Source organism: Anomaloglossus baeobatrachus, unplaced genomic scaffold (assembly GCF_048569485.1).
Source record: "Anomaloglossus baeobatrachus isolate aAnoBae1 unplaced genomic scaffold, aAnoBae1.hap1 Scaffold_173, whole genome shotgun sequence".
NCBI classification, from domain to species: Eukaryota; Metazoa; Chordata; class Amphibia; order Anura; family Aromobatidae; genus Anomaloglossus; species Anomaloglossus baeobatrachus.
The window spans coordinates 210,301-228,767 of record NW_027441943.1 but is presented as its reverse complement, the minus strand read 5'-3'; the positions used below and the strand labels follow the sequence as shown (position 1 = coordinate 228,767).

The 18,467-nt window shown below is 59.0% G+C and overlaps 1 protein-coding gene across 1 annotated transcript in view; it reads left to right on the top strand.

Annotated features, from left to right (window-relative positions):
• Positions 1-434: 434 nt before the first annotated feature.
• Positions 435-18,467, top strand: part of LOC142260728 (fibulin-7-like) — a 57,896-nt gene continuing 39,863 nt past the window's right edge. The window contains exons 1-5 of the mRNA XM_075332066.1: positions 435-544; positions 6,555-6,668; positions 6,976-7,126; positions 7,201-7,371; positions 10,444-10,569. Coding sequence (XP_075188181.1) covers positions 6,591-6,668; positions 6,976-7,126; positions 7,201-7,371; positions 10,444-10,569 — 526 coding nt within the window. The 5' untranslated portion in view covers positions 435-544; positions 6,555-6,590. The remainder of the gene's footprint in view (positions 545-6,554; positions 6,669-6,975; positions 7,127-7,200; positions 7,372-10,443; positions 10,570-18,467) is intronic.

Sequence of the window (18,467 nt, the reverse complement as noted above, 5' to 3'; positions counted from 1 at the left end):
TGCAATGCTCTGCAGCGGAGCTGTTTCGTATTTGTTGCAATGCTCTGCAGCGGAGCTGTTTCGTATTTGGTGCAATGCTCTGCAGCGGAGCTGTTTCGTATTTGATGCAATGCTCTGCAGCGGAGCTGTTTCGTATTTGGTGCAATGCTCTGCAGCGGAGCTGTTTCGTATTTGGTGCAATGCTCTGCAGCGGAGCTGTTTCGTATTTGATGCAATGCTCTGCAGCGGAGCTGTTTCGTATTTGGTGCAATGCTCTGCAGCGGTGAATGTTTGTATTTGGTGCAATGTTCTGCAGCGGAGCTGTTTCGTATTTGGTGCAATGCTCTGCAGCGGAGCTGTTTCGTATTTGGTGCAATGCTCTGCAGCGGAGCTGTTTCGTATTTGGTGCAATGCTCTGCAGTGCGGACACAGCTCTTCTTGTTGCTGCTGCGATGTTTACTGTGCGGAGACCCCGCCTGGTGCCGGAATGTGGAGGTGATGTGTCTGCAGCGCCCACTGCGCCCGTCCTCTCCGCACCCTCACATCTCTCCGGAGGCCCCGGACGGTGAGTGGCCGCTGACACAGCGTGGTCCGTCTATCAGTGCGGGCCCCTGAGTAGGGACAGTATGGGGGCCCCTGAGTAGAGACAGGATGGGGGCCCCTGAGTAGAGACAGGATGGGGGCCCCTGAGTAGGGACAGTGTGGGGACCCCTGTGTAGGGACAGTGTGGGGGCCCCTGAGTAGGGACAGTGTGGGGGCCCCTGTGTAGGGACAGTGTGGGGGCCCCTGAGTAGGGACAGGATGGGGGCCCCTGAGTAGGGACAGTGTGGGGGCCCCTGTGTAGGGACAGTGTGGGGGCCCCTGAGTAGGGACAGTGTGGGGACCCCTGTGTAGGGACAGTGTGGGGGCCCCTGAGTAGGGACAGTGTGGGGGCCCCTGTGTAGGGACAGTGTGGGGGCCCCTGTGTAGGGACAGTGTGGGGGCCCCTGAGTAGGGACAGGATGGGGGCCCCTGAGTAGGGACAGTGTGGGGGCCCCTGTGTAGGGACAGTGTGGGGGCCCCTGAGTAGGGACAGTGTGGGGACCCCTGTGTAGGGACAGTATGGGGACCCCTGTGTAGGGACAGTATGGGGGGGTCCATGTGTAGGGACAGTGTGGGGGCCCCTCTGTAAGGACAGTATGGAGCCCCTGTGTAGGGACAGTGTGGGGGGCCCTGAGTAGGGACAGTATGGGGGCCCCTGTGTAGGGACAGTATGGGGACCCCTGTGTAAGGACAGTATGGGGACCCCTGTGTAGGGACAGTGTGGGGGCCCCTGTGTAGGGACAGTATGGGGACCTCTGTGTAGGGACAGTATGGGGGGGTCCATGTGTAGGGACAGTGTGGGGGCCCCTCTGTAAGGACAGTATGGAACCCCTGTGTAGGGACAGTGTGGGGGCCCCTGTGTAAGGACAGTATGGGGACCCCTGTGTAGGGACAGTGTGGGGGCCCCTGTGTAGGGACAGTATGGGGACCCCTGTGTAGGGACAGTATGGGGGGGTCCATGTGTAGGGACAGTGTGGGGGCCCTTCTGTAAGGACAGTATGGGAGACCCTGTGAAGGGACAGTATGGGGGCCACTGTGTAGGGACAGTGTGGGGGCCCTTCTGTAAGGACAGTATGGGAGCCCCTGTGTAGGGACAGTATGAGGGCCCCTGTGTAGGGACAGTTTGGGGGCCCCTGTGTAGGGACAGTATGGGGGCCCTTCTGTAAGGACAGTAAGGGGCCCCTGTGTAGGGACAGGATGGGGGCCCCTGTGTAGGGACAGTATGGGGGGTCCCTGTGTAGGGACAGTGTGGGGTCCCCTGTGTAGGGACAGTATGAGGGCCCCTGTGTAGGGACAGTATGGGGGCCCCTGTGTAGGGACAGTATGGGGCCCCTGTGTAGAGACAGGATGGGGGCCCCTGTGTAGGGACAGTTTGGGGGCCCCTGTGTAGGGACAGTATGGGGGCCCCTCTGTATGGACAGTATGGGGCCCCTGTGTAGGGACAGGATGGGGGCCCCTGTGTAGGGACAGGATGGGGGCCCCTGTGTAGGGACAGGGTGGGGGCCCCTGTGTAGGGACAATGTGGGGTCCCCTGTGTAGGGACAGTATGGGAGCCCCTGTGTAGGGACAGTATGGGAGCCCCTGTGTAAGGACAGTGTGGGGGCCCCTGTATAGGGACAGTATGGGGGGTCCCTGTGTAGGGACAGTATGGGAGCCCCTGTGTAGGGACAGTATGGGAGCCCCTGTGTAGGGACAGTGTGGGGGGCCCTGTGTAGGGACAGTATGGAGGGTCCCTGTGTAGGGACAGTATGGGGGCCCCTGTGTAGGGTCTGTATGGGAGCCCCTGTGTAGAGACAGTATGGGGGCCCCTGTGTAGGGACAGTATGGGAGCCCCTGGGTAGGGACAGTATGGGGGCCCCTGTGTAGGGACAGTATGGGAGCCCCTGGGTAGAGACAGTATGGGGGCCCCTGTGTAGGGACAGTATGGGGGCCCCTGTGTAGGGACAGTATGGGGGCCCCTCTGTAAGGACAGTATGGAGCCCCTGTGTAGGGACAGTGTGGGGGCCCCTGAGTAGGGACAGTATGGGGGCCCCTGTGTAGGGACAGTGTGGGGGCCCCTGTGTAGGGACAGTATGGGGACCCCTGTGTAGGGACAGTGTGGGGACCCCTGTGTAGGGACAGTATGGGGACCCCTGTGTAGGGACAGTATGGGGGGGTCCATGTGTAGGGACAGTGTGGGGGCCCCTCTGTAAGGACAGTATGGAGCCCCTGTGTAGGGACAGTGTGGGGGCCCCTGTGTAAGGACAGTATGGGGACCCCTGTGTAGGGACAGTGTGGGGGCCCCTGTGTAGGGACAGTATGGGGACCTCTGTGTAGGGACAGTATGGGGGGTCCATGTGTAGGGACAGTGTCGGGGCCCTTCTGTAAGGACAGTATGGGAGACCCTGTGAAGGGACAGTATGGGGGCCACTGTGTAGGGACAGTATGGGGGTCCCTGTGTAGGGACAGTGTGGGGGCCCTTCTGTAAGGACAGTATGGGAGCCCCTGTGTAGGGACAGTATGAGGGCCCCTGTGTAGGGACAGGATGGGGGCCCCTGTGTAGGGACAGTTTGGGGGCCCCTGTGTAGGGACAGTATGGGGGCCCTTCTGTAAGGACAGTATGGGGCCCCTGTGTAGGGACAGGATGGGGGCCCCTGTGTAGGGACAGTATGGGGGTTCCCTGTGTAGGGACAGTGTGGGGTCCCCTGTGTAGGGACAGTATGAGGGCCCCTGTGTAGGGACAGTATGGGGGCCCCTGTGTAGGGACAGTATGGGGCCCCTGTGTAGGGACAGGATGGGGGCCCCTGTGTAGGGACAGTTTGGGGGCCCCTGTGTAGGGACAGTATGGGGGCCCCTCTGTAAGGACAGTATGGGGCCCCTGTGTAGGGACAGGATGGGGGCCCCTGTGTAGGGACAGGATGGGGGCCCCTGTGTAGGGACAGGATGGGGGCCCCTGTGTAGGGACAGGATGGGGGCCCCTGTGTAGGGACAGGGTGGGGGCCCCTGTGTAGGGACAATGTGGGGTCCCCTGTGTAGGGACAGTATGGGAGCCCCTGTGTAGGGACAGTATGGGAGCCCCTGTGTAAGGACAGTGTGGGGGCCCCTGTATAGGGACAGTATGGAGGGTCCCTGTGTAGGGACAGTGTGCGGGCCCCTGTGTAGGGACAGTGTTGAGGGTCCCTGTGTAGGGACAGTATGGGAGCCCCTGTGTAGGGACAGTATGGGAGCCCCTGTGTAAGGACAGTGTGAGGGGCCCTGTGTAGGGACAGTATGGGGGGTCCCTGTGTAGGGACAGTATGGGAGCCCCTGTGTAGGGACAGTATGGGAGCCCCTGTGTAGGGACAGTGTGGGGGGCCCTGTGTAGGGACAGTATGGAGGGTCCCTGTGTAGGGACAGTATGGGGGCCCCTGTGTAGGGACAGTATGGGAGCCCCTGTGTAGGGACAGTATGGGGGCCCCTGTGTAGGGACAGTATGGGGGGTCCCTGTGTAGGGACAGTATGGGGGCCCCTGTGTAGGGACAGTGTTGAGGGTCCCTGTGTAGGGACAGTATGGGGGCCCCTGTGTAGGGACAGTATGGAGGGTCCCTGTGTAGGGACAGTGTGCGGGCCCCTGTGTAGGGACAGTGTTGAGGGTCCCTGTGTAGGGACAGTATGGGAGCCCCTGTGTAAGGACAGTGTGGGGGCCCCTGTATAGGGACAGTATGGGGGGTCCCTGTGTAGGGACAGTATGGGAGCCCCTGTGAAGGGACAGTATGGGAGCCCCTGTGTAAGGACAGTGTGGGGGCCCCTGTGTAGGGACAGGATGGGGGCCCCTGTGTAGGGACAGGGTGGGGGCCCCTGTGTAGGGACAGTGTGGGGTCCCCTGTGTAGGGACAGTGTGGGGGGCCCTGTGTAGGGACAGTATGGAGGGTCCCTGTGTAGGGACAGTATGGGGGCCCCTGTGTAGGGACAGTATGGGAGCCCCTGTGTAGGGACAGTATGGGGGCCCCTGTGTAGGGACAGTATGGGGGGTCCCTGTGTAGGGACAGTATGGGGGCCCCTGTGTAGGGACAGTGTTGAGGGTCCCTGTGTAGGGACAGTATGGGGGCCCCTGTGTAGGGACAGTATGGAGGGTCCCTGTGTAGGGACAGTGTGCGGGCCCCTGTGTAGGGACAGTGTTGAGGGTCCCTGTGTAGGGACAGTATGGGAGCCCCTGTGTAAGGACAGTGTGGGGGCCCCTGTATAGGGACAGTATGGGGGGTCCCTGTGTAGGGACAGTATGGGAGCCCCTGTGTAGGGACAGTATGGGAGCCCCTGTGTAAGGACAGTGTGGGGGCCCCTGTGTAGGGACAGGATGGGGGCCCCTGTGTAGGGACAGTGTGGGGTCCCCTGTGTAGGGACAGTATGGGAGCCCCTGTGTAGGGACAGTATGGGAGCCCCTGTGTAAGGACAGTGTGGGGGCCCCTGTATAGGGACAGTATGGGGGGTCCCTGTGTAGGGACAGTATGGGAGCCCCTGTGTAGGGACAGTATGGGAGCCCCTGTGTAGGGACAGTGTGGGGGGCCCTGTGTAGGGACAGTATGGAGGGTCCCTGTGTAGGGACAGTATGGGGGGCCCTGTGTAGGGACTGTATGGGAGCCCCTGTGTAGAGACAGTATGGGGGCCCCTGTGTAGGGACAGTATGGGGGTCCCTGTGTAGGGACAGTATGGGTGCCCCTGTGTAGGGACAGTATGGGGGCCGCTGTGTAGGGACAGTATGGAGGGTCCCTGTGTAGGGACAGTATGGGGGCCCCTGTGTAGGGACAGTGTTGAGGGTCCCTGTGTAGGGACAGTATGGGGGCCCCTGTGTAGGGACAGTATGGGGGGGTCCATGTCTAGGGACAGTGTGGGGGCCCCTCTGTAAGGACAGTATGGAGCCCCTGTGTAGGGACAGTGTGGGGGGCCCTGAGTAGGGACAGTATGGGAGCCCCTGTGTAGGGACAGTATGGGAGCCCCTGTGTAAGGACAGTGTGGGGGCCCCTGTGTAGGGACAGGATGGGGGCCCCTGTGTAGGGACAGGGTGGGGGCCCCTGTGTAGGGACAGTGTGGGGTCCCCTGTGTAGGGACAGTATGGGGGCCCCTGTGTAGGGACAGTATGGGAGCCCCTGTGTAGGGACAGTATGGGAGCCCCTGTGTAAGGACAGTGTGGGGGCCCCTGTATAGGGACAGTATGGGGGGTCCCTGTGTAGGGACAGTATGGGAGCCCCTGTGTAGGGACAGTATGGGAGCCCCTGTGTAGGGACAGTGTGGGGGGCCCTGTGTAGGGACAGTATGGAGGGTCCCTGTGTAGGGACAGTATGGGGGCCCCTGTGTAGGGACTGTATGGGAGCCCCTGTGTAGAGACAGTATGGGGGCCCCTGTGTAGGGACAGTATGGGGGTCCCTGTGTAGGGACAGTATGGGTGCCCCTGTGTAGGGACAGTATGGGGGCCCCTGTGTAGGGACAGTATGGAGGGTCCCTGTGTAGGGACAGTATGGGGGCCCCTGTGTAGGGACAGTGTTGAGGGTCCCTGTGTAGGGACAGTATGGGGGCCCCTGTGTAGGGACAGTATGGAGGGTCCCTGTGTAGGGACAGTGTGCGGGCCCCTGTGTAGGGACAGTGTTGAGGGTCCCTGTGTAGGGACAGTATGGGAGCCCCTGTGTAGGGACAGTATGGGAGCCCCTGTGTAAGGACAGTGTGGGGGCCCCTGTATAGGGACAGTATGGGGGGTCCTGTGTAGGGACAGTATGGGGGCGCCTGTGTAGGGACAGTATGGGGGCCCCTGTGTAGGGACAATGTGGGGGCCCCTGTGTAGGGACAGTATGGGGGCCCCTGTGTAGGGACAATGTGGGGGCCCCTGTGTAGGGACAGTGTGGGGGCCCCTGTGTAGGGACAGTGTGGGGGCCCCTGTGTAGGGACAGTGTGGGGCCCTCATTGTGTGGATGTGGACCAGCACAGGAGGATCAGGATGTTCCAGGAGCTGCGGCAATGATTACAACTCCCATCGTGTCCTGTAGGACGTGTGAACCCCGGAGAACATCTGTGCGGACGCCATGCTGCAGACAATCCTCCTGTTGAGCCTCTCCCTCCACCTGCTGGGGGACTGCGCCGGGCAGGAGAGTCCTCCAGAGGTGAGTGACAGCCACACCGGGGTCTGTGGGGGTGAAGCTGACACACAACGCACCACTCATCCCATCATCCCCGACCCCGGAGCTCACAATCCAATATATCTCTACTTCCATCACCCCGACCTCTCGGCGCCCCCTGATTTATCGGCCCCTGTGGTGCACTGGTTGCAGTGATGGTCTGTCTGCCCCTGATGAGGCCCGATGACTGCAGGATAGCGGCCACCGCTGCAGATTGCTGTGATTTTGGGGTACATGATGTGGGGTCTCAGTAGATCCAGCCGCAGTCAGAGTCAGCGCTCTGTACCGTCAGGTCTGTCCTGAGCAGCGGGAGGCTCTCCGTGTCCTGCGCCAGGTCCAGAAGCTGCTCACCGACCACGAGGCCTCGTACCTGCGGGGGCTGAGGACATTGAACAGAAGACTGAACCAGCTGAGGGGGCAGCTGCAGAGGCGAGAGGATAAAGGTAGGTGCTGAGCGCCCCCCCGTACTGTACCAACCTGCTGATTGTCTCCTCACTGTGGTCTCTTCCCACCGCAGACTCCTGTCCACAGCTGAAGCCGCCTCGTCACGGTCGGATCCTGGGCAAAAAGCTGAAGCCGGGACATGAGCTGCATTTCCTGTGTGACGCCGGCTTCCAGCTGACCGGCTCCGAGTCCAGAACCTGCACGGACAATCGGACCTGGAGCGGACAGCCTGCCGTCTGCAGTGGTAACAGCTAGGACTGGACTGCAGGGGGACTGGGACCCAGGCATGGAGCCCCCACATCAGCCACACAACCGTGTACCGCAGAGGATGAGCGATCTGCCCCGCGCATAACTGCCCAACGCAAAGTGCCCCTCGGAACTCCACACCGAGCACAGGCCTGGCCGACCCGCGACTCCGCGCCCAGCACAGGCCCTGCCAACCCCGCGACTCCACGCCCAGCACAGGTTAAGCTGACCCCAGGTCTCCGCGCCCAGCACAGGTTCAGCCGACCCCGGGTGTCACGCTAGTGCCTATGGGAAGTATGGCGTACAACATGACACACAACACAACAAAGGGTACACCGGGGATACAATAACAACGGTGGGCCCTAACGCTAGTGAGGGGGCAGATGGACACCTCCTGCAGTCACCTGCAGCTGTACCCTGCACTCCTAGCCAGTCCCTCTATAGGTTCTGCACCTGTCACTGAACAGGATACCTGAGACCCTGGCAGACCCTGTAAAAACCCTGGCTAGTGAGATGGTAGGTGAGGGACGCTGGCCCCACCGCTGCACTAATAACAGCAGGGGAAGGAAATCCAGACAGGGGAAAACAAGAACAGACTGCTGCAGTCAGCAACTTGTAATAAGGGCTCCATCAGCTCCTTCCACCTCCAGGCCAAGCATCCAAATAAATGAGAATAACAGGCACCCTTGTGACCGCAGAAAAAGAACGCCTCCATCCCACAGCAAAACGCAGATGGCTTAGTACGAGGGGACCCCCCCCACCACCTGCACAGGATCATCCAGATGTACTAGTAGGACCTCCTCCTGCGGAAGATCTACAAGGAACCGGGTCCTAGTTGGTCTGTCCCTGAGGCGCCTATCTTCCCCTATAGCGAGGCACATGGCGCCTCCAGCAACTATGGGGCAGCATACTGGACCAGAGGATCCCTCAGCCGAAAAGACAATCTCTGAAAGAACCGACTCCTGAGAGCTGGAGACTATGGAGATTAAATTCCACAAGGGAGACGCTGTCAAGATCACCATAGACCAGGGCCAAAGCCGCAAAGAACTTGTATACCAGCTGCAAAGGTCAGCAGAGAGAAGGCCCAGGACTGGGGACCCTCCCGCAACAGGGAGACTACAGCCCCCACCCACTGTTCCTCAATCTCTGAGGAACAAGGCCGCCCCCCCAGAAAACCAGTCTAGGAGAGCAACCTTAGGTTCAGGCTGTGTCTAGGCCGCGACCATGAGACCCTCCACATGCTGCAGATGTTCTACCACCTGAGACCACAGCGCAACCACCTCTTGTGAAAGGACTCTGCAGCAGGTGCGCCAATGCAGCAGCCGAAGCCATATAGGCTCAGCAAAAAAGGGTTGGGCCAGTTATTTTGTCACGCTAGTGACTATGGGAAGTCTGGCACACAACGCGATACACAACAAAGGGTACACCGAAGACACGATAACGGTGGGCCCTAGCGCTAGTGAGGGGGAAGATGAGACACCACCTGCACTCACCTGCAGCTGTACCCTGTACTCCTAGCCAGTCCGAACTGGACATCGAGCCGGATACCTGAGACCCTGTAATAGCCGTGGCTAGTGAGCTGGCAGGTGAGTGATGCTGGCCCCACTGCTGCGCTAAAAAAACAACAACAAGGGAAGGAAAGTGTGACGGGGAGAACAGAATGGCAAAGGGGCCCCTAAACTGACCCTAAGACTGGGGACCCTGTGCTGTCCCTTTCCTGATGGCAGACTTCTTTAAGGTTGTCAGGGTTGAGCCTCCAACATGGCCCTGTCTCCTATCCTGGCCCTGATAACTAAGTCCCCACCACCCAGGGGACTGACCAGGACAGAGATCCTAAAAATCCACTCGCACAGAACAACAGACGGGAGTAAACAAAACCTGACACACACCTAAAATCTGTTCCAGGGAATAAGCAAAGGTGCATGGGTAAGGCTACAAAGAGAAGGGGGTAGTAGAAACAATTTACTACAATTCCAGCAGATGGCACCAGACACATCCTCTCTGCTCCTGGGCTAGCTCCAGCTGAGTTGAATATCCAGCAACCTCTCCAGGAAGCAGAGGGATTATATACAGGCCGGAAATGAAGAGCTGACGGCAGCTGAGTGAGTCTGCTGCTGCACCAGAGAAGAAGGTAACCCTTACGTGCCCAAAGGAAAGCAATACTGTATAAATGGGCATGGTCTCAGCTGGTGATCCTGAACCTGAGCCTGTATACACGTGACAGTAAGACGGGGAAACACAACAGACTGCAGCCGTCAGAACCAGGACTGCAGCCTACACAGCAACTTGTGATAAGGGCTCCGGCAGCTCCTTCCACCTCCAGCCCAAGCATCCAAATTAATGAGAATAACCGGCACCCTCTGCCGGAAGCAGAGGAATCTATCACTTGTTTCATACTGCAGAGAGATGACCTAGACTCCGCGCCCAGCACAGACCAAGCCGCCCCCGGGACCCCGCACCCAACACAGGCCCGCCTGCCCCCAGGACCTTGCGCCCAGTGTAGGCCCAGTAGGCCACGTGACCCCGCGCCCAGTGTAGGCCCAGTCGCCCACAGGACCCCGCGCCCAGTGTAGGCCCAGTCTCCCACGGGACCCCGCGCCCAGTGTAGGCCCAGTCGGCCACGGGACCCCGCGCCCAGTGTAGGCCCAGTCGGCCACGGGACCCCGCACCCAGTACAGGCCCCCGGGACCCCGCACCCAGTACAGAAGACCATGAGCTCTGAACCAACCATGGGTTCTGGTCACTACGCTCCACACTACCCCCCGGGCTCTGGGACCCTGCGCTCCTACTGCCTCCCGGTTCTGCAACCTCACACTCTGCACCATCCCTGGGTCCTGGGACCCTGCGATCCACACTGCCACCCCCAGTCCCCGGGTTCTGGTGGGACCCTGCGATCCACACTGCCCCCCCCCCCAGGTTCTGCCCATTCCCAGGTTTTGGAGTCCTGCGCTCCACTGCCCCCTGTCTCTGGGTTTGGGGGCTCTGCACCGTCCCCTGGAGTTACAGATGTAAGCTGTTTATGGGGTAGAGGGTCCACGATGTTTTACTGTCAAGTTTTCTCTATCCACAGAGCTGACATCTTTGACCAACACATCGTCCTCGCCGCAGCGTCCGGCCCGATGCTCCACCGCGCAGGGAGTTCAGCACTGTGCCTGTGACCCCGGATACGTCATCCAGACCGGAGGCCTCTGTCAGGGTAACCGCTCCTCACCGGACTATGCTCTGTGTACCCCAGCCACGCACGGCCAGAAGTGTGACCCCGACAAGACACCTGTATGACCCCTGACCCCACACCGCCAGAAATGTGACCCCCCTAACCAGACACCTGTGTGACCCCCCTTCCCGACCAGGCACCTGTGTGACCGCCCCAACACTAGACACCTGTGTGACCACCCCAACACTAGACACCTGAGTGACCCCTCCCCGACCAGACACCTGTGTGACCCCCCCGCGACCAGACACCTGTGTGACCACCCCAACACTAGACACCTGTGTGACCCCCGTGACCAGACACCTGTGTGACCACCCCAACACTAGACACCTGTGTGACCCCCCGTGACCAGACACCTGTGTGACCACCCCAACACTAGACACTTGTGTGACCCCCCCAACACTAGACACCTGTGTGACCCTCCCACGACCAGACACCTGTGTGACCCCCCCCGACCAGACACCTGTGTGACCACCCCAACACTAGACACCTGTGTGACCCCCCCCGACCAGACACCTGTGTGACCACCCCAACACTAGACACCTGTGTGACCCCCCCCTCGACCAGACACCTGTGTGACCACCCCAACACTAGACACCTGTGTGACCCCCACGACCAGACACCTGTGTGACCACCCCAACACTAGACACCTGTGTGACCCCCCCCGACCAGACACCTGTGTGACCCCCCCTTCCCGACCAGACACCTGTGTGACCCCCCTTCCCGCCCAGACACCTGTGTGACCCCCCTTCCCGACCAGACACCTGTGTGACCTCCCCAACACTAGACACCTGTGTGACCCCCCCAACCAGACACCTGTGTGACCCCCCCCGACCAGACACCTGTGTGACCCCCCCGACTGGACACCTGTATGACCCCCCCTTCCTGACCAGACACCTGTGTGACCCCCGCCGACTAGACACCTGTGTGACCCCCCCGACCAGACACCTGTGTGACCCCCTCCCGACCAGACACCTGTGTGACCCCCCCGACCAGACACCTGTGTGACCCCCCCGACTAGACACCTGTGTGACCCCCCCCCGACCAGACACCTGTGTGACCCCCCCCGACCAGACACCTGTGTGACCCCACCTCCCCCTGTAGACGAAGCGACAGATATTACGCGCCACTAGCGGACAGTGTGTGAATATCGGATCCGCCACAGCACAGACTCGCCCTCTCCTTTCTCTCAGATTTCCTCTCAGTACTGCAGGATCTCTGCTTGCTGTGAATGAATGGAAACCTCTCTGTGCTCATTCACAACCTGACAGCCTGGCGGTAGTTTCTGCACCGTATCAGAGAGCCTGGAAATGTAAAACACCCGCTTGTAATGTAGGTGCGGTTTTCATGCGGTTTTGGTATTGCGTTTTTTAAAGGAGAAACAAAATATGATAAAATAATGGATAGAAAGGATGGAAAGAAAAGCTGGAAGACAGACAATAAGAAAGAACAATAGCTCTATGTCACAAACCACCGGGGGGGTCACTCAGAAATCCCCCGCGCTGGCTACCAGTACGTCACAATCGGGGGGTAACAAGTGGGGGTCACCCCTCCTTTATACCTCCCGACCGACAGACAGAGCACGTGACGCGCTCTCTAGCGCCCCTCTTATAGTCAGGCCAATTATGGAATTGCCCGACAATAAGCAAGGAGGCCGCTATACTACTTATGCCGATTATTGAAGGGTCCCCGGTGAGAGTAGGGTATATATTCCCCCGACCTCCGCGGGCGGAATATATAATATCTTCCCGAATCTCACTGGCCTCCCCACAATAATCCTTGGCACAACTCGCTGCCACCAACCGCTTCACGGTAACTATTAGCCGAACACACAGACGTGGGATTCAAGATCGAGATAACAGAACAGCCCAAGATTAATTATATAATTTAATCAGCCTAAAGCACACTAGAAACTACAATATATACAATAGGGAATCTACAGAATATACATAGGTCAGAGTACAGTTACAGATCAAGCATGGTTTACAAACAGGTATGCAATTCAATCAGTTACCTTGTGCGTCTGGCCACAGGGGGGCGCTGTAGACCAGGTTTCTAGGAACTCCCACAGATGTTTCCTGCACGTGACCCCCAGCGAAAGAACACTGGAAAATGGCCGAAGTAGGGTTATCAACCTGGGCAAATCCAGGTCCCCTCCTACCTTCGTGACCTCAGAGGGAGCACTGCTCCACCCCTGGCTGGAGTTATGGACAAAATCCACAACATGGAATATGGCCATAACTTGGCCTGGGAGCGTCGTAGGCGGACGCCAATGCTCTCATTGTGACAGTTATGAATTTAGCTACAGAATGAGAGGTTTCATGACTTGTCTACTAGTTCCACATTGGCTGATATCACGCCTGGGGTATTTCCCAAGCTCCCGCTCCCATAAAAAAGGTGTGCCAGCATCGTCCGCATGCGAAAACACCATTTTTATGGTTGCCATATTTATCGGAAATATGGCTTGCGAGATATGAACCATTTTTTACTGGAGTCGTTCTGTCTGGCTAGTTCCAGAGCCTTATAATGAGATACAACTCTTGTTACAGGGTGACGGCAGGGAGTCATCCTGTGTCCTTTGTTCCCACATCACCTAATTTCCATATCACAGGAGATGGCCATGGGATGGGTTGCTAAACAAGTTGTGTGAAGGAAAGGGGGGGTGACACCAGGAGAGGGCTTCCTGACATAACTTGAATATCATGATTTATCGTCATATCTCCGGATTTACCTCACACCTCCCCCCTTTTGAGGGCGCTAGGGGGCAGCACACTCCGGTGTTCCCCCGTGCGCCCGTCCGCGACCTCTCCTTGTCGGGACAGCCCGTCTGCGTTACCGTGGTCACGGCCCCTTTTGTGGCGAATGGTGAAGTTGTATTGCTGGAGCGCAAGGCTCCATCGCAACAATCGCCCATTCGTCCCAGAGACGGTGTGCAACCAGCTGAGGGGGTTGTGGTCCGTCTCCACGATGAAGTGGCGCCCGTATAGATAGGGTTGCAGACGCTGCAGGGCCCACACTATGGCCAGGCACTCCTTCTCCATTGTGGAATAGGCCACTTCCCTCGGTAACAGCTTCCTGCTCAGGTACAAGACTGGGTGCTCTTGGCTCGCAGAGTCCACCTGGCTGAGCACCGCACCGAGGCCGAAGTCACTGGCGTCGGTCTGTACTACAAACGGCCGCGTGAAGTCGGCTGCCTGTAGCACGGGCGGGCTGGACAGGGCGTCCTTTAGGGCCCGGAAGGCTGTCTCGCAGTCCATTGTCCAATCGACTGCAGAGGGCAGCTTCTTCTTGGTGAGGTCCGTCAGGGGCTTTGCCAGGCTACTATAGCATGGAACAAACCTCCTATAGTACCCAGCGGTCCCCAAGAAGGACATCACCTGCTTCTTGGTCCTGGGGGTGGGCCAGGATGCGATGGCCTCCACTTTCTCAGGCTCGGGCTTCAGTGTTCCCCCGCCTACCCGGTGACCGAGGTACTGGACCTCGCTCATGGCCAGCTGACACTTGCCCGGCTTGATGGTCAAACCTGCCCGGTGGACCCGCCTGAGCACCTGTGCTAGATGCTCTAGGTGATCTTCCCAGGTGGGACTGAAGACAGCAATGTCATCCAGGTACGCGGCCGCGTACCCTTCAAGTCCCTTGAGCAGGGTGTTGACCATCCGCTGGAAAGTGGCAGGGGCATTCCTCATCCCGAATGGCATCACCGTGGACTCGTACAGTCCAAATGGGGTAATAAAGGCAGAGCGTTCCCTGGCCTTGCGAGTCAGGGGGATCTGCCAATATCCCCGGCTCAGGTCCATGATGGTCAGGTACTGAGCCCCGGCCAACTGATCGAGCAGGTCATCGATGCGTGGCATTGGGTACGCATCGGCGACCGTGACAGCATTGAGCCCCCTGTAGTCCACGCAGAACCGAGTGGTTCGGTCCTTCTTAGGGACGAGGACTACAGGCGAGGCCCAAGCGCTGTTGGATGCCTGGATCACCCCCAGCTTCAGCATCTCGTCAATCTCCTGGCGCATGTGTTGCTGCACCTCCAGGGAGACCCGATATGCTGAACGCCGGATCGGGGGATGATCCCCAGTGTCCACGTGATGGACAGCCAAGTCAGTCCTTCCGGGCTGGTTGGTAAACAACCCCCGGAAGGGGTGTAGGGTGGCCCACAGCTGGGACCGTTGGTCCTCCAAGAGCTGGTGGCCAACCTCCACATCCTCAATGGATCCGCCTGCCCTAACCTGGGCTAGCATATCCAAGAGGGTTTCCGCTTCTCCCTCCTCGGGCAGGTTGCACACGGGGAGCGCACATGCCTCCCGCTCATGATGTGCCTTCATCATGTTCACATGGAAGGGCTTCCGCCTTCCACGGGCAGGGTCCAGGGTGACCAGGTACGTCACAGGGTTGAGCTGCTGGTACACGAGGTATGGGCCTTCCCAGGCTGCCTGAAGCTTGTCCTGTGGTACGGGGACCAGTACCCACACCTTTTGACCCACTTGGTAGGTCCTCTCACAAGCGTTCTGGTCGTACCAACGCTTCTGATCGGCCTGGGCTTGAGCCATATTGTCGTGTACCAGTTGCGTCAAGGCCTGCATTTTGTCCCGGAAGCGCATGACATACTCGATAACCGACACTCCAGGGGTGGCCAAATCCCCTTCCCAAGCCTCTTTCACCAGAGCCAGGGGGCCCCGCACACGTCGCCCGTACAGGAGCTCAAACGGTGAGAATCCTGTTGAGGCCTGTGGAACCTCCCGGTAAGCAAATAACAGGTGTGGGAGATACCGCTCCCAGTCACGCCCATGGGAGTCGACCAACATCTTAAGCATCTGCTTTAAGGTGCCATTGAACCGCTCGCACAGGCCATTAGTCTGTGGATGGTACGGGCTGGCCACCAGATGTCGCACCTGGACCTGCTTACAGAGGGCCTCCATCAGCTGGGACATGAATTGGGTCCCCCGGTCAGTGAGCATTTCCTGGGGAAAACCCACTCGGGAGAAAATCTCCAGCAATGCGGTGGCCACCTTGTCAGCCCGAATGGACGACAAGGCCACTGCTTCTGGGTACCGGGTGGCATAGTCCACTACCGTCAGTATGAAGCGTTTCCCGGAGCTGCTGGGGATGGCCAGCGGGCCGACCAGATCCACAGCCACCCTCCTGAAAGGCTCATCGATGATTGGCAGAGATACTAGTGGGGCTTTGGGGTGTGGCCCCGCCTTCCCCACTCTCTGACAGGTTTCACACGAACGGCAGTAGGCAGCCACATCGGCCCCCATTTTTGGCCAGTAGAAATGCTGGTTTAACCTGGCCTTGGTCTTAGCGATCCCTAGGTGTCCGGCCATCGGAATCTCATGTGCGATCCGCAACAACTCCGTCCGGAACGGATAGGGTACCACCAACTGTCGGTCCCTGGGCCACGCCTCCGGTGAACCCTGCTGGACCGTGGCCCGGTACAGCCGTCCTTGGTCCCAGACCACTCGCTCCGGGTCCGAGTCCGAGGGAGGCTGGGCCGCCTGCTCCTTAAGAGCTTTCAGGCTGTCGTCAGCTTCTAACGCTGCCTGAAACCCCTGACTAGATGTGGCCAGAATCGACGAGACTGTCACATCTTCGGTCAGTACCCCGGGACCTGTGTCCTGGCCTCCACCTGACTCGGCTGCCACTTGGTCAGAAGGGGAAGAGCTATCGGACCTCCGGGAGGCCCCTTGGCTTCCAGCACTCCCACTGCGGGTGACAGCGGCCACAGCCGCTGCGACCGTGGGTCGTGCCTGCTCCTCCTCCGTTCCTGACCAAGTCGCCGGTTCAGGCAGACCTACCTGGCTTCCTGACACCCCGGTTGTGGGGGAACCATGCACCGAGATCTTACCTGGGAGCACTTCCGCTCCTGGACCGGCCCCAATCTCACCTGCCTGTTCCCCTCCTGCAGCAACAGAACCCCGCTGTGAAATCTCTGGGGACCCCACATTTGCTGTGGTAGCCCCCACCCCACACACTGGTCCTCCCCCTGCAGCACCCTGCTCTCTGCTTATCCCTGCAGAGGGCAGCAGATCCCAGCTCACAGGCTGATTACTTGTAGAGGCATTGTCACACCTTTCTCTGACCCCCTCCCCTGTCACAGCTGCAGCTGTGTGTGTGTCTATGGTGTCTGTGCAAGCAGAAATATCAGAGTTCACTCCCTCCTCCCTTACATCATTCATAGATAACACATTAACATTGTCCGGAGGCATGTCAGTACTGGCTGAAGGTTCAGCCCTTGGTTGGGGCCCAAACTGGGAGGTTATCTGCCCCAAATCTGTCCCAAGTAGCACGTTTGCGGGGATCCGATCAGTTACCCCCACCTCCCTCACCCCTCGCCCTGCGCCCCAGTCCACATAAATGTCAGCAACAGGCAGCGCCGGGTCAATGCCTCCAATCCCGGAGACAGCGAGGGTTTTTCCAGGGATCAAGTCTTGGGGGGACACCATCTCAGGCCGCACCAGAGTCACCTCCGAGGCGCTGTCTCGCAGTCCTATGGTCACAGACCGGCCGACGGTGACAGGTTGGAAGCTGTCCAGGGACCTACCACCACCCCCACCCACACAATACACCTTGGGCGGCCCTTGGGACGGGGACGGAGCCGGGGCCTTGGGACGCTGAGGGCACATGGCCTTGAAGTGTCCAGGTAGGTTGCACTGGTGGCACCGTCTTGGTTCTGCCACGGGCCTGGAGAGGGGAGTTGAGGGGGACACCCCCTGCAGTCTAGGGGCAGGTGGGGCAGTCGCAGAATTCATCTTACCCCCTCTCCAGGTGCTGCTGGTGGCTGCTCTCCTGGCTTCAGGAGCCCGATTGTTGGTGTAGTCATCGGCCAGGGCAGCTGTAGCCGTGGACCCCTTTGGCTTCTGGTCTCGGATGAACTGGCGGAGATCCTCAGGGCAGTTCCACAAGAGTTGCTCCGTGATGAACAAGTCCAGGATCTCCGGTCCGGTGGAAAGCTGCAGGCCTTGGGTCCAGTGGTCGGCAGCTCGGGCAAGTGCCCGCCTGTGGTCAGCCCAGGAGTCCTTTGGTCCCTTCTGTAGGCTCCAGAACTTCTTGCGGTAGGACTCTGGAGTGAGGTTGTACTGTTGGATCAGGGCCCGCTTGATGGTGTCTGTGAGGTAAATCCGGAGATATGACGATAAATCATGATATTCAAGTATGTCAGGAAGCCCTCTCCTGGTGTCACCCCCCCTTTCCTTCACACAACTGGTTTAGCAACAAATCCCATGGCCATCTCCTGTGATATGGAGATGAGGTGGTGTGGGAACAATGGACACAGGATGACTCCCTGCCGTCACCCTGTAACAAGAGTTGTATCTCATTAGCAAGGCTATGGAACTAGCAGACAGAACGACTCCAGTAAAAAATGGTTCATATCTCGCAAGCCATATTTCCGATAAATATGGCAACCATAAAAATGGTGTCTCCGCATGCGGACGATGCCGGCACACCCTTTTTATGGGAGCAGGACATTGGGAAATGCCCCAGGCGTGATATCAGCCAATGGGGAACTGGCAGACAGGTCATGAGTCCCCTCGTTCTGTAGCTAAATTCATAACTGTCACAATGAGAGCATTGGCGTCCGCCTACGACGCTCCCAGGCAAAGTTATGGCCCATATTCCATGTTGTGGATTGTCCATAACTCAAGCCAGGGGTGGAGCAGTGCTCCCTGTGAGGTCACTAAGGTAGGAGGGGACCTGGATTTGCCCAGGTTGATAACCCTACTTCGGCCATTTTCCAGCGTTCTTTCGCTGGGGGTCACGTGCAGGAAACATCTGCGGGAGTTCCTAGAAACCTGGTCTACAGCGCCCCCCTGTGGCCAGACGCACAAGGTAACTGATTGAATTGCATACCTGTTGTAGACCATGCTTTATCTGTAACTGTA